Source organism: Astyanax mexicanus, chromosome 25 (genome assembly GCF_023375975.1).
Source record: "Astyanax mexicanus isolate ESR-SI-001 chromosome 25, AstMex3_surface, whole genome shotgun sequence".
Classification (NCBI taxonomy): domain Eukaryota; kingdom Metazoa; phylum Chordata; class Actinopteri; order Characiformes; family Acestrorhamphidae; genus Astyanax; species Astyanax mexicanus.
In genome coordinates, this window is record NC_064432.1 from 22,744,301 (window position 1) to 22,759,451 (window position 15,151).

The 15,151-nt window shown below is 41.8% G+C and overlaps 1 protein-coding gene across 1 annotated transcript; it reads right to left on the reverse strand.

Annotated features, from left to right (window-relative positions):
* Positions 1-2,118: 2,118 nt before the first annotated feature.
* On the reverse strand, positions 2,119-6,190 carry LOC125787737 (mucin-5AC-like). Its single transcript, XM_049472382.1, has 3 exons — positions 6,117-6,190; positions 3,740-4,937; positions 2,119-2,157 (listed from the first exon to the last, which is right to left on the reverse strand). Exons 1-3 carry the CDS (start codon positions 6,188-6,190, stop codon positions 2,119-2,121), a joined length of 1,311 nt encoding a protein of 436 aa, XP_049328339.1.
* Between the last annotated feature and the right edge of the window lie 8,961 nt (positions 6,191-15,151).

A 15,151-nucleotide genomic window follows, 5' to 3' on the forward strand; every position in this document is an offset into this window, starting at 1 on the left:
TTGTCTCAGGTAATGTTTCTTGAGTGGTACTTTGTACAGAAGTTGGGAAAATCTCAGATGTCGTCTCAAGTATTGTTGTTGGTGACAGTATCGTAGTTGGTACAGCTGTTGTTTCAGGTTCTGTTGTTGTTGCCTGACCTGTCGTTAACCCAGAAGTTGATTCAAACTCAGACGTTGTCTCCTGTAATGTTGTTTGTGACTGAGATGCAGTACTTATCAGGAATTCAGAAGTTGTCTCAGGAAATGTTTCTTGAGTGGTATTTGGTTCAGAAGCTGTGAGAGTCTCAGATTTTGTCTCAAGCAGTGTTGTTGGTGACAGTGTGGTAGCAGGTACATCAGTTGTCTCAGGTTCTGTCGTTGGTGCCTGACCTGTCGTTAACACTGAGCTTGATTCAAACTCAGACGTTGTCTCCTGTAATGTTGTTTGTGACTGAGATGCAGTACTTATCAGGAATTCAGAAGTTGTCTCAGGAAATGTTTCTTGAGTGGTATTTGGTTCAGAAGCTGTGAGAGTCTCAGATTTTGTCTCAAGCAGTGTTGTTGGTGACAGTGTGGTAGAAGGTACATCAGTTGTCTCAGGTTCTGTCGTTGGTGCCTGACCTGTTGTTGACCCAGAAGTTGAATCAACATCAGACGTTGTCTCCTGTATTGTTGTTTGTGACTGAGATGTAGTATTTGTCAGGAATTCAGACGTTGTCTCAGGTAATGCTTCTTGAGTGGTAGTTGGTACAGAAGTTGGGAAAATCTCAGATGTTTTTTCAAGCAATGTTGCTGGTGATTGTGTGGTAGTAGTTACAGCAGTTGTTTCAGGCACTGTTATTGGTGCCTGACCTGTCGTTAACCCAGAATTTGATTCAGACTCAGAGGTTGTCTCCTGTAATGTTGTTTGTGAATGAGATGCAGTACTTGTCAGGAATTCAGAAGTTGTCTCAGGTAATGTTTCTTGAGTGGTATTTGGTTCAGAAGTTGTGAAAATCTCAGATGTCATCTCAAGTATTGTTGTTGGTGACAGTATCGTAGTTGGTGCCTGACCTGTCGTTAACCCAGAAGTTGAATCAACATCAGACGTTGTCTCCTGTAATGTTGTTTGTGACTGAGATGCAGTACTTATCAGGAATTCAGAAGTTGTGTCAGGTAATGTTTCTTGAGTGGTATTTGGTTCAGAAGTTGTGAAAATCTCAGATGTCGTCTCAAGCAGTGTTGTTGGTGACAGTGGTGTAGAAGGTACATCAGTTGTCTCAGGTTCTGTCGTTGGTGCCTGACCTGTCGTTAACACTGAGCTTGATTCAAACTCAGAGGTTGTCTCCTGTAATGTTGTTTGTGACTGAGATGTAGAACTAATCAAGAATTCTGAAGTTGTCTCTGGTAATGTCTGTTGAGTGTTACTTGGTACAGAAGTTGTAAAAATCTCAGATGTTGTCTGAAGCAATGTTGCTGGTGGCAGTGTCGTAGTTGATATAGCAGTTGTTTCAGGTTCTGTTGTTTGTTCCTGACCTGTCGTTAACCCATAAGTTGATTCAGACTCAGAGGTTGTCTCCTGTAATGTTGTTTGTGGCTGAGATGCAGTACTTGTAAGGAATTCAGAAGTTGTCTCAGGTAATGTTTCTTGTGTGGTATTTGGTTCAGAAGTTGTGAAAATCTCAGATGTCATCTCAAGCATTGTTGTTGGTGACAGTATCGTAGTTGGTGCCTGACCTGTCGTTAACCCAGAAGTTGAATCAACATCAGACGTTGTCTCCTGTAATGTTGTTTGTGACTGAGATGCAGTATTTGTCAGGAATTCAGAAGTTGTCTCAGGTAATGTTTCTTGAGTGGTATTTGGTTCAGAAGTTGTGAAAATCTCAGATGTCGTCTCAAGCATTGTTGTTGGTGACAGTATCATAGTTGGTGCAGCAGTTGTTTCAGGTTCTGTTGTTGGTGCCTGACCTGTCGTTAATCCAGAAGTTGATTCAGACTCAGAGGTTGTCTCCTGTAATGTTGTTTGTGACTGAGATGTATTGCTTGTCAGGAATTCAGAAGTTGTCTCAGGTAATGTTTCTTGAGTGGTACTTTGTACAGAAGTTGGGAAAATCTCAGATGTTTTCTCAAGCAATGTTGCTGGTGATAGTGTGGTAGTAGTTACAGCAGTTGTTTCAGGTACTGTTGTTGGTGCCTGACCTGTCGTTAACACAGAAGTTGATTCAAACTCAGACGTTGTCTCCTGTAATGTTGTTTGTGACTGAGATGCAGTACTTGTCAGGAATTCAGAAGTTGTCTCAGGTAATGTTTCTTGAGTGGTATTTGGTTCAGAAGCTGTTAGACTCTCAGATTTTGTCTCAAGCAGTGTTGTTTGTGACAGTGTGGTAGAAGGTACATCAGTTGTCTCAGGTTCTGTCGTTGGTGCCTGACCTTTCGTTAACACTGAACTTGATTCAATCTCAGAGGTTGACTCCTGTAATGTTGTTTGTGACTGAGATGCAGTACTTGTCAGGAATTCAGATGTTGTCTCAGGTAATGTTTCTTGAGTGGTATTTGGTTCAGAAGTTGTGAAAATCTCAGATGTCGTCTCAAGCATTGTTGTTGGTGACAGTATCGTAGTTGCTACAGCAGTTGTTTCAGGTTCTGTTGTTGGTGCCTGACCTGTTGTTAACCCAGAAGTTGAATCAACATCTGACGTTGTCTGCTGTAATGTTGTTTGTGACTGAGATGTAGTACTTGTCAGGAACTCAGACGTTGTCTCAGGTAATGCTTCTTGAGTGGTATTTGGTTCAGAAGTTGTGAAAATCTCAGATGTCGTCTCAAGCATTGTTATTGGTGACAGTATCATAGTTGGTGCAGCAGTTGTTTCAGGTTCTGTTGTTGGTGCCTGACCTGTCGTTAACCCAGAAGTTGATTCAGACTCAGAGGTTGTCTCCTGTAATGTTGTTTGTGACTGAGATGCAGTACTTGTCAGGAATTCAGAAGTTGTCTCAGGTAATGTTTCTTGAGTGGTACTTGGTACAGAAGTCGGGAAAATCTCAGATGTTGTCTCAAGCAATGTTGCTGGTGATAGTGTAGAAGTAGTTACAGCAGTTGTTTCAGGTACTGTTGTTGGTGCCTGTCCTGTTGTTAACCCAGAAGTTGATTCTAACTCAGAAGTTGTCTCCTGTAATGTTGTTTGTGACTGAGGTGCAGTACTTGTCAGTAATTTAGAAGTTGTCTCAGGTAATGTTTCTTGAGTGGTATTTGGTTCAGAAGTTGTGAAAATCTCAGATGTCGTCTTAAGCATTGTTGTTGGTGACAGTATCGTAGTTGGTACAGCAGTTGTTTCAGGTTCTGTTGTTGTTGCCTGACCTGTCGTTAACCCAGAAGTTGATTCAGACTCAGAGGTTGTCTCCTGTAATGTTGTTTGTGACTGAGATGCAGTACTTGTCAGGAATTCAGAAGTTGTCTCAGGTAATGTTTCTTGAGTGGTACTTTGTACAGAAGTTGGGAAAATCTCAGATGTCGTCTCAAGTATTGTTGTTGGTGACAGTATCGTAGTTGGTACAGCTGTTGTTTCAGGTTCTGTTGTTGTTGCCTGACCTGTCGTTAACCCAGAAGTTGATTCAAACTCAGACGTTGTCTCCTGTAATGTTGTTTGTGACTGAGATGCAGTACTTATCAGGAATTCAGAAGTTGTCTCAGGAAATGTTTCTTGAGTGGTATTTGGTTCAGAAGCTGTGAGAGTCTCAGATTTTGTCTCAAGCAGTGTTGTTGGTGACAGTGTGGTAGCAGGTACATCAGTTGTCTCAGGTTCTGTCGTTGGTGCCTGACCTGTCGTTAACACTGAGCTTGATTCAAACTCAGACGTTGTCTCCTGTAATGTTGTTTGTGACTGAGATGCAGTACTTATCAGGAATTCAGAAGTTGTCTCAGGAAATGTTTCTTGAGTGGTATTTGGTTCAGAAGCTGTGAGAGTCTCAGATTTTGTCTCAAGCAGTGTTGTTGGTGACAGTGTGGTAGAAGGTACATCAGTTGTCTCAGGTTCTGTCGTTGGTGCCTGACCTGTTGTTGACCCAGAAGTTGAATCAACATCAGACGTTGTCTCCTGTATTGTTGTTTGTGACTGAGATGTAGTATTTGTCAGGAATTCAGACGTTGTCTCAGGTAATGCTTCTTGAGTGGTAGTTGGTACAGAAGTTGGGAAAATCTCAGATGTTTTTTCAAGCAATGTTGCTGGTGATTGTGTGGTAGTAGTTACAGCAGTTGTTTCAGGCACTGTTATTGGTGCCTGACCTGTCGTTAACCCAGAATTTGATTCAGACTCAGAGGTTGTCTCCTGTAATGTTGTTTGTGAATGAGATGCAGTACTTGTCAGGAATTCAGAAGTTGTCTCAGGTAATGTTTCTTGAGTGGTATTTGGTTCAGAAGTTGTGAAAATCTCAGATGTCATCTCAAGTATTGTTGTTGGTGACAGTATCGTAGTTGGTGCCTGACCTGTCGTTAACCCAGAAGTTGAATCAACATCAGACGTTGTCTCCTGTAATGTTGTTTGTGACTGAGATGCAGTACTTATCAGGAATTCAGAAGTTGTGTCAGGTAATGTTTCTTGAGTGGTATTTGGTTCAGAAGTTGTGAAAATCTCAGATGTCGTCTCAAGCAGTGTTGTTGGTGACAGTGGTGTAGAAGGTACATCAGTTGTCTCAGGTTCTGTCGTTGGTGCCTGACCTGTCGTTAACACTGAGCTTGATTCAAACTCAGAGGTTGTCTCCTGTAATGTTGTTTGTGACTGAGATGTAGAACTAATCAAGAATTCTGAAGTTGTCTCTGGTAATGTCTGTTGAGTGTTACTTGGTACAGAAGTTGTAAAAATCTCAGATGTTGTCTGAAGCAATGTTGCTGGTGGCAGTGTCGTAGTTGATATAGCAGTTGTTTCAGGTTCTGTTGTTTGTTCCTGACCTGTCGTTAACCCATAAGTTGATTCAGACTCAGAGGTTGTCTCCTGTAATGTTGTTTGTGGCTGAGATGCAGTACTTGTAAGGAATTCAGAAGTTGTCTCAGGTAATGTTTCTTGTGTGGTATTTGGTTCAGAAGTTGTGAAAATCTCAGATGTCATCTCAAGCATTGTTGTTGGTGACAGTATCGTAGTTGGTGCCTGACCTGTCGTTAACCCAGAAGTTGAATCAACATCAGACGTTGTCTCCTGTAATGTTGTTTGTGACTGAGATGCAGTATTTGTCAGGAATTCAGAAGTTGTCTCAGGTAATGTTTCTTGAGTGGTATTTGGTTCAGAAGTTGTGAAAATCTCAGATGTCGTCTCAAGCATTGTTGTTGGTGACAGTATCATAGTTGGTGCAGCAGTTGTTTCAGGTTCTGTTGTTGGTGCCTGACCTGTCGTTAATCCAGAAGTTGATTCAGACTCAGAGGTTGTCTCCTGTAATGTTGTTTGTGACTGAGATGTATTGCTTGTCAGGAATTCAGAAGTTGTCTCAGGTAATGTTTCTTGAGTGGTACTTTGTACAGAAGTTGGGAAAATCTCAGATGTTTTCTCAAGCAATGTTGCTGGTGATAGTGTGGTAGTAGTTACAGCAGTTGTTTCAGGTACTGTTGTTGGTGCCTGACCTGTCGTTAACACAGAAGTTGATTCAAACTCAGACGTTGTCTCCTGTAATGTTGTTTGTGACTGAGATGCAGTACTTGTCAGGAATTCAGAAGTTGTCTCAGGTAATGTTTCTTGAGTGGTATTTGGTTCAGAAGCTGTTAGACTCTCAGATTTTGTCTCAAGCAGTGTTGTTTGTGACAGTGTGGTAGAAGGTACATCAGTTGTCTCAGGTTCTGTCGTTGGTGCCTGACCTTTCGTTAACACTGAACTTGATTCAATCTCAGAGGTTGACTCCTGTAATGTTGTTTGTGACTGAGATGCAGTACTTGTCAGGAATTCAGATGTTGTCTCAGGTAATGTTTCTTGAGTGGTATTTGGTTCAGAAGTTGTGAAAATCTCAGATGTCGTCTCAAGCATTGTTGTTGGTGACAGTATCGTAGTTGCTACAGCAGTTGTTTCAGGTTCTGTTGTTGGTGCCTGACCTGTTGTTAACCCAGAAGTTGAATCAACATCTGACGTTGTCTGCTGTAATGTTGTTTGTGACTGAGATGTAGTACTTGTCAGGAACTCAGACGTTGTCTCAGGTAATGCTTCTTGAGTGGTATTTGGTTCAGAAGTTGTGAAAATCTCAGATGTCGTCTCAAGCATTGTTATTGGTGACAGTATCATAGTTGGTGCAGCAGTTGTTTCAGGTTCTGTTGTTGGTGCCTGACCTGTCGTTAACCCAGAAGTTGATTCAGACTCAGAGGTTGTCTCCTGTAATGTTGTTTGTGACTGAGATGCAGTACTTGTCAGGAATTCAGAAGTTGTCTCAGGTAATGTTTCTTGAGTGGTACTTGGTACAGAAGTCGGGAAAATCTCAGATGTCGTCTCAAGCATTGTTGTTGGTGACAGTATCGTAGTTGGTACAGCAGTTGTTTTAGGTTCTGTTGTTGGTGCCTGACCTGTTGTTAACCCAGAAGTTGAATCAACATCAGACATTGTCTCCTGTAATGTTGTTTGTGACTGAGATGTAGTACTTCTAAGGAATTCAGACGTTGTCTCAGGTAATGCTTCTTGAGTGGTACTTGGTACAGAAGTCGGGAAAATCTCAGATGTTGTCTTAAGCAATGTTGCTGGTGATAGTGTAGAAGTAGTTACAGCAGTTGTTTCAGGTACTGTTGTTGGTGCCTGACCTGTCATTAACCCAGAAGTTGATTTAAACTCAGACGTTGTCTCCTCTAATGTTTGTGACTGAGATGCAGTACTTGTCAGGAATTCAGAAGTTATCTCAGGTAATGTGTCTTGAGTGGTATTTGGTTCAGAAGCTGTTAGACTCTCAGATTTTGTCTGAAGCAGTGTTGTTGGTGACAGTGTGGTAGAAGGTACATCAGTTGTCTCAGGTTCTGTCGTTGGTGCCTGACATGTCGTTAAAACTGAGCTTGATTCAATCTCAGAGGTTGACTCCTGTAATGTTGTTTGTGACTGAGATGCAGTACTTGTCAGGAATTCAGATGTTGTCTCAGGTAATGTTTCTTGAGTGGTATTTGGTTCAGAAGTTGTGAAAATCTCAGATGTCGTCTCAAGCATTGTTGTTGGTGACAGTATCGTAGTTGCTACAGCAGTTGTTTCAGGTTCTGTTGTTGGTGCCTGACCTGTTGTTAACCCAGAAGTTGAATCAACATCAGACGTTGTCTGCTGTAATGTTGTTTGTGACTGAGATGTAGTACTTGTCAGGAACTCAGACGTTGTCTCAGGTAATGCTTCTTGAGTGGTATTTGGTTCAGAAGTTGTGAAAATCTCAGATGTCGTCTCAAGCATTGTTGTTGATGACAGTATCATAGTTGGTGCAGCAGTTGTTTCAGGTTCTGTTGTTGGTGCCTGACCTGTCGTTAACCCAGAAGTTGATTCAGACTCAGCGGTTGTCTCCTGTAATGTTGTTTGTGACTGAGATGCAGTACTTGTCAGGAATTCAGATGTTGTCTCAGGTAATGTTTCTTGAGTGGTATTTGGTACAGAAGTTGTAAAAATCTCAGATGTTGTCTGAAGCAATGTTGCTGGTGGCAGTGTCGTACTTGGTACAGCAGTTGTTTCAGGTTCTGTTGTTTGTTCCTGACCTGTCGTTAACCCAGAAGTTGATTCAGACTCAGACGTTGTCTCCTGTAATGTTGTTTGTGACTGAGATGCAGTACTTGTCAGGAATTCAGATGTTGTCTCAGGTAATGTTTCTTGAGTGGTATTTGGTTCAGAAGTTGTGAAAATCTCAGATGTCGTCTCAAGCATTGTTGTTGGTGACAGTATCGTACTTGGTACAGCAGTTGTTTCAGGTTCTGTTGTTTGTTCCTGACCTGTCGTTAACCCAGAAGTTGATTCAGACTCAGACGTTGTCTCCTGTAATGTTGTTTGTGACTGAGATGCAGTACTTGTCAGGAATTCAGATGTTGTCTCAGGTAATGTTTCTTGAGTGGTATTTGGTTCAGAAGTTGTGAAAATCTCAGATGTCGTCTCAAGCATTGTTGTTGGTGACAGTATCGTAGTTGGTACAGCAGTTGTTTTAGGTTCTGTTGTTGGTGCCTGACCTGTTGTTAACCCAGAAGTTGAATCAACATCAGACATTGTCTCCTGTAATGTTGTTTGTGACTGAGATGTAGTACTTCTCAGGAATTCAGACGTTGTCTCAGGTAATGCTTCTTGAGTGGTACTTGGTACAGAAGTCGAGAAAATCTCAGATGTTGTCTCAAGCAATGTTGCTGGTGATAGTGTAGAAGCAGTTACAGCAGTTGTTTCAGGTACTGTTGTTGGTGCCTGACCTGTCATTAACCCAGAAGTTGATTTAAACTCAGACGTTGTCTCCTCTAATGTTGTTTGTGACTGAGATGCAGTACTTCTCAGGAATTCAGAAGTTATCTCAGGTAATGTGTCTTGAGTGGTATTTGGTTCAGAAGCTGTTAGACTCTCAGATTTTGTCTGAAGCAGTGTTGTTGGTGACAGTGTGGTAGAAGGTACATCAGTTGTCTCAGGTTCTGTCGTTGGTGCCTGACCTGTCGTTAAAACTGAGCTTGATTCAATCTCAGAGGTTGACTCCTGTAATGTTGTTTGTGACTGAGATGCAGTACTTGTCAGGAATTCAGATGTTGTCTCAGGTAATGTTTCTTGAGTGGTATTTGGTTCAGAAGTTGTGAAAATCTCAGATGTCGTCTCAAGCATTGTTGTTGGTGACAGTATCGTAGTTGCTACAGCAGTTGTTTCAGGTTCTGTTGTTGGTGCCTGACCTGTTGTTAACCCAGAAGTTGAATCAACATCAGACGTTGTCTGCTGTAATGTTGTTTGTGACTGAGATGTAGTACTTGTCAGGAACTCAGACGTTGTCTCAGGTAATGCTTCTTGAGTGGTATTTGGTTCAGAAGTTGTGAAAATCTCAGTTGTCGTCTCAAGCATTGTTGTTGATGACAGTATCATAGTTGGTGCAGCAGTTGTTTCAGGTTCTGTTGTTGGTGGCTGACCTGTCGTTAACCCAGAAGTTGATTCAGACTCAGAGGTTGTCTCCTGTAATGTTGTTTGTGACTGAGATGCAGTACTTGTCAGGAATTCAGATGTTGTCTCAGGTAATGTTTCTTGAGTGGTATTTGGTTCAGAAGTTGTGAAAATCTCAGATGTCGTCTTAAGCATTGTTGTTGGTGACAGTATCGTAGTTGGTAAAGCAGTTGTTTCAGGTTCTGTTGTTGTTGCCTGACCTGTCGTTAACCCAGAAGTTGATTCAGACTCAGAGGTTGTCTCCTGTAATGTTGTTTGTGACTGAGATGCAGTACTTGTCAGAAATTCAGAAGTTGTCTCAGGTAATGTTTCTTGAGTGGTATTTGGTTCAGAAGCTGTTAGACTCTCAGATTTTGTCTCAAGCAGTGTTGTTGGTGACAGTGTGGTAGAAGGTACATCAGTTGTCTCAGGTTCTGTCGTTGGTGCCTGACCTGTCGTTAACACTGAGCTTGATTCAATCTCAGAGGTTGACTCCTGTAATGTTGTTTGTGACTGAGATGCAGTACTTGTCAGGAATTCAGATGTTGTCTCAGGTAATGTTTCTTGAGTGGTATTTGGTTCAGAAGTTGTGAAAATCTCAGATGTCGTCTCAAGCATTGTTGTTGGTGACAGTATCGCAGTTGCTACAGCAGTTGTTTCAGGTTCTGTTGTTGGTGCCTGACCTGTTGTTAACCCAGAAGTTGAATCAACATCAGACGTTGTCTGCTGTAATGTTGTTTGTGACTGAGATGTAGTACTTGTCAGGAACTCAGACGTTGTCTCAGGTAATGCTTCTTGAGTGGTATTTGGTTCAGAAGTTGTGAAAATCTCAGATGTCGTCTCAAGCATTGTTGTTGATGACAGTATCATAGTTGGTGCAGCAGTTGTTTCAGGTTCTGTTGTTGGTGCCTGACCTGTCGTTAACCCAGAAGTTGATTCAGACTCAGCGGTTGTCTCCTGTAATGTTGTTTGTGACTGAGATGCAGTACTTGTCAGGAATTCAGAAGTTGTCTCAGGTAATGTTTCTTGAGTGGTATTTGGTTCAGAAGTTGTGAAAATCTCAGATGTTTTCTCAAGCATTGTTGTTGGTGACAGTATCGTAGTTGGTACAGGAGATGTTTCAGGTTCTGTTGTTGGTGCCTGACCTGTCGTTAACCCAGAAGTTGAATCAACATCAGACGTTGTCTCCTGTAATGTTGTTTGTGACTGAGATGTAGTACTTGTCAGGAATTCAGGTGTTGTCTCAGGTAATGTTTCTTGAGTGGTACTTGGTAGAGAAGTCGGGAAAATCTCAGATGTTGTCTCAAGCAATGTTGCTGGTGATAGTGTAGAAGTAGTTACAGCAGTTGTTTCAGGTACTGTTGTTGGTGCCTGACCTGTCGTTAACCCAGAAGTTGATTCAAACTCAGACGTTGTCTCCTGTAATGTTGTTTGTGACTGAGATGCAGTACTTATCAGGAATTCAGAAGTTGTCTCAGGAAATGTTTCTTGAGTGGTATTTGGTTCAGAAGCTGTGAGAGTCTCAGATTTTGTCTCAAGCAGTGTTGTTGGTGACAGTGTGGTAGAAGGTACATCAGTTGTCTCAGGTTCTGTCGTTGGTGCCTGAACTGTTGTTGACCCAGAAGTTGAATCAACATCAGACGTTGTCTCCTGTATTGTTGTTTGTGACTGAGATGTAGTATTTGTCAGGAATTCAGACGTTGTCTCAGGTAATGCTTCTTGAGTGGTAGTTGGTACAGAAGTTGGGAAAATCTCAGATGTTTTTTCAAGCAATGTTGCTGGTGATTGTGTGGTAGTAGTTACAGCAGTTGTTTCAGGCACTGTTATTGGTGCCTGACCTGTCGTTAACCCAGAATTTGATTCAGACTCAGAGGTTGTCTCCTGTAATGTTGTTTGTGAATGAGATGCAGTACTTGTCAGGAATTCAGAAGTTGTCTCAGGTAATGTTTCTTGAGTGGTATTTGGTTCAGAAGCTGTTAGACTCTCAGATTTTGTCTCAAGCAGTGTTGTTGGTGACAGTGTGGTAGAAGGTACATCAGTTGTCTCAGGTTCTGTCGTTGGTGCCTGACCTGTCGTTAACACTGAGCTTGATTCAATCTCAGAGGTTGACTCCTGTAATGTTGTTTGTGACTGAGATGCAGTACTTGTCAGGAATTCAGATGTTGTCTCAGGTAATGTTTCTTGAGTGGTATTTGGTTCAGAAGTTGTGAAAATCTCAGATGTCGTCTCAAGCATTGTTGTTGGTGACAGTATCGCAGTTGCTACAGCAGTTGTTTCAGGTTCTGTTGTTGGTGCCTGACCTGTTGTTAACCCAGAAGTTGAATCAACATCAGACGTTGTCTGCTGTAATGTTGTTTGTGACTGAGATGTAGTACTTGTCAGGAACTCAGACGTTGTCTCAGGTAATGCTTCTTGAGTGGTATTTGGTTCAGAAGTTGTGAAAATCTCAGATGTCGTCTCAAGCATTGTTGTTGATGACAGTATCATAGTTGGTGCAGCAGTTGTTTCAGGTTCTGTTGTTGGTGCCTGACCTGTCGTTAACCCAGAAGTTGATTCAGACTCAGCGGTTGTCTCCTGTAATGTTGTTTGTGACTGAGATGCAGTACTTGTCAGGAATTCAGAAGTTGTCTCAGGTAATGTTTCTTGAGTGGTATTTGGTTCAGAAGTTGTGAAAATCTCAGATGTTTTCTCAAGCATTGTTGTTGGTGACAGTATCGTAGTTGGTACAGGAGATGTTTCAGGTTCTGTTGTTGGTGCCTGACCTGTCGTTAACCCAGAAGTTGAATCAACATCAGACGTTGTCTCCTGTAATGTTGTTTGTGACTGAGATGTAGTACTTGTCAGGAATTCAGGTGTTGTCTCAGGTAATGTTTCTTGAGTGGTACTTGGTAGAGAAGTCGGGAAAATCTCAGATGTTGTCTCAAGCAATGTTGCTGGTGATAGTGTAGAAGTAGTTACAGCAGTTGTTTCAGGTACTGTTGTTGGTGCCTGACCTGTCGTTAACCCAGAAGTTGATTCAAACTCAGACGTTGTCTCCTGTAATGTTGTTTGTGACTGAGATGCAGTACTTATCAGGAATTCAGAAGTTGTCTCAGGAAATGTTTCTTGAGTGGTATTTGGTTCAGAAGCTGTGAGAGTCTCAGATTTTGTCTCAAGCAGTGTTGTTGGTGACAGTGTGGTAGAAGGTACATCAGTTGTCTCAGGTTCTGTCGTTGGTGCCTGACCTGTTGTTGACCCAGAAGTTGAATCAACATCAGACGTTGTCTCCTGTATTGTTGTTTGTGACTGAGATGTAGTATTTGTCAGGAATTCAGACGTTGTCTCAGGTAATGCTTCTTGAGTGGTAGTTGGTACAGAAGTTGGGAAAATCTCAGATGTTTTTTCAAGCAATGTTGCTGGTGATTGTGTGGTAGTAGTTACAGCAGTTGTTTCAGGCACTGTTATTGGTGCCTGACCTGTCGTTAACCCAGAATTTGATTCAGACTCAGAGGTTGTCTCCTGTAATGTTGTTTGTGAATGAGATGCAGTACTTGTCAGGAATTCAGAAGTTGTCTCAGGTAATGTTTCTTGAGTGGTATTTGGTTCAGAAGTTGTGAAAATCTCAGATGTCATCTCAAGTATTGTTGTTGGTGACAGTATCGTAGTTGGTGCCTGACCTGTCGTTAACCCAGAAGTTGAATCAACATCAGACGTTGTCTCCTGTAATGTTGTTTGTGACTGAGATGCAGTACTTATCAGGAATTCAGAAGTTGTGTCAGGTAATGTTTCTTGAGTGGTATTTGGTTCAGAAGTTGTGAAAATCTCAGATGTCGTCTCAAGCAGTGTTGTTGGTGACAGTGTGGTAGAACGTACATCAGTTGTCTCAGGTTCTGTCGTTGGTGCCTGACCTGTCGTTAACACTGAGCTTGATTCAAACTCAGAGGTTGTCTCCTGTAATGTTGTTTGTGACTGAGATGTAGAACTAATCAAGAATTCTGAAGTTGTCTCTGGTAATGTCTGTTGAGTGTTACTTGGTACAGAAGTTGTAAAAATCTCAGATGTTGTCTGAAGCAATGTTGCTGGTGGCAGTGTCGTAGTTGATATAGCAGTTGTTTCAGGTTCTGTTGTTTGTTCCTGACCTGTCGTTAACCCATAAGTTGATTCAGAATCAGAGGTTGTCTCCTGTAATGTTGTTTGTGGCTGAGATGCAGTACTTGTCAGGAATTCAGAAGTTGTCTCAGGTAATGTTTCTTGTGTGGTATTTGGTTCAGAAGTTGTGAAAATCTCAGATGTCATCTCAAGCATTGTTGTTGGTGACAGTATCGTAGTTGGTGCCTGACCTGTCGTTAACCCAGAAGTTGAATCAACATCAGACGTTGTCTCCTGTAATGTTGTTTGTGACTGAGATGCAGTATTTGTCAGGAATTCAGAAGTTGTCTCAGGTAATGTTTCTTGAGTGGTATTTGGTTCAGAAGTTGTGAAAATCTCAGATGTCGTCTCAAGCATTGTTGTTGGTGACAGTATCATAGTTGGTGCAGCAGTTGTTTCAGGTTCTGTTGTTGGTGCCTGACCTGTCGTTAATCCAGAAGTTGATTCAGACTCAGAGGTTGTCTCCTGTAATGTTGTTTGTGACTGAGATGTAGTGCTTGTCAGGAATTCAGAAGTTGTCTCAGGTAATGTTTCTTGAGTGGTACTTTGTACAGAAGTTGGGAAAATCTCAGATGTTTTCTCAAGCAATGTTGCTGGTGATAGTGTGGTAGTAGTTACAGCAGTTGTTTCAGGTACTGTTGTTGGTGCCTGACCTGTCGTTAACACAGAAGTTGATTCAAACTCAAACGTTGTCTCCTGTAATGTTGTTTGTGACTGAGATGCAGTACTTGTCAGGAATTCAGAAGTTGTCTCAGGTAATGTTTCTTGAGTGGTATTTGGTTCAGAAGCTGTTAGACTCTCAGATTTTGTCTCAAGCAGTGTTGTTTGTGACAGTGTGGTAGAAGGTACATCAGTTGTCTCAGGTTCTGTCGTTGGTGCCTGACCTTTCGTTAACACTGAACTTGATTCAATCTCAGAGGTTGACTCCTGTAATGTTGTTTGTGACTGAGATGCAGTACTTGTCAGGAATTCAGATGTTGTCTCAGGTAATGTTTCTTGAGTGGTATTTGGTTCAGAAGTTGTGAAAATCTCAGATGTCGTCTCAAGCATTGTTGTTGGTGACAGTATCGTAGTTGCTACAGCAGTTGTTTCAGGTTCTGTTGTTGGTGCCTGACCTGTTGTTAACCCAGAAGTTGAATCAACATCAGACATTGTCTGCTTTAATGTTGTTTGTGACTGAGATGTAGTACTTGTCAGGAACTCAGACGTTGTCTCAGGTAATGCTTCTTGAGTGGTATTTGGTTCAGAAGTTGTGAAAATCTCAGATGTCATCTCAAGCATTGTTGTTGATGACAGTATCATAGTTGGTGCAGCAGTTGTTTCAGGTTCTGTTGTTGGTGCCTGACCTGTCGTTAACCCAGAAGTTGATTCAGACTCAGCGGTTGTCTCCTGTAATGTTGTTTGTGACTGAGATGCAGTACTTGTCAGGAATTCAGAAGTTGTCTCAGGTAATGTCTGTTGAGTGTTACTTGGTACAGAAGTTGTAAAAATCTCAGATGTTGTCTGAAGCAATGTTGCTGGTGGCAGTGTCGTAGTTGATATAGCAGTTGTTTCAGGTTCTGTTGTTTGTTCCTGACCTGTCGTTAACCCATAAGTTGATTCAGACTCAGAGGTTGTCTCCTGTAATGTTGTTTTTGGCTGAGATGCAGTACTTGTCAGGAATTCAGAAGTTGTCTCAGGTAATGTTTCTTGTGTGGTATTTGGTTCAGAAGTTGTGAAAATCTCAGATGTCATCTCAAGCATTGTTGTTGGTGACAGTATCGTAGTTGGTGCCTGACCTGTCGTTAACCCAGAAGTTGAATCAACATCAGACGTTGTCTCCTGTAATGTTGTTTGTGACTGAGATGCAGTATTTGTCAGGAATTCAGACGTTGTCTCAGGTAATGTTTCTTGAGTGGTATTTGGTTCAGAAGTTGTGAAAATCTCAGATGTCGTCTCAAGCATTGTTGTTGGTGACAGTATCATAGTTGGTGCAGCAGTTGTTTCAGG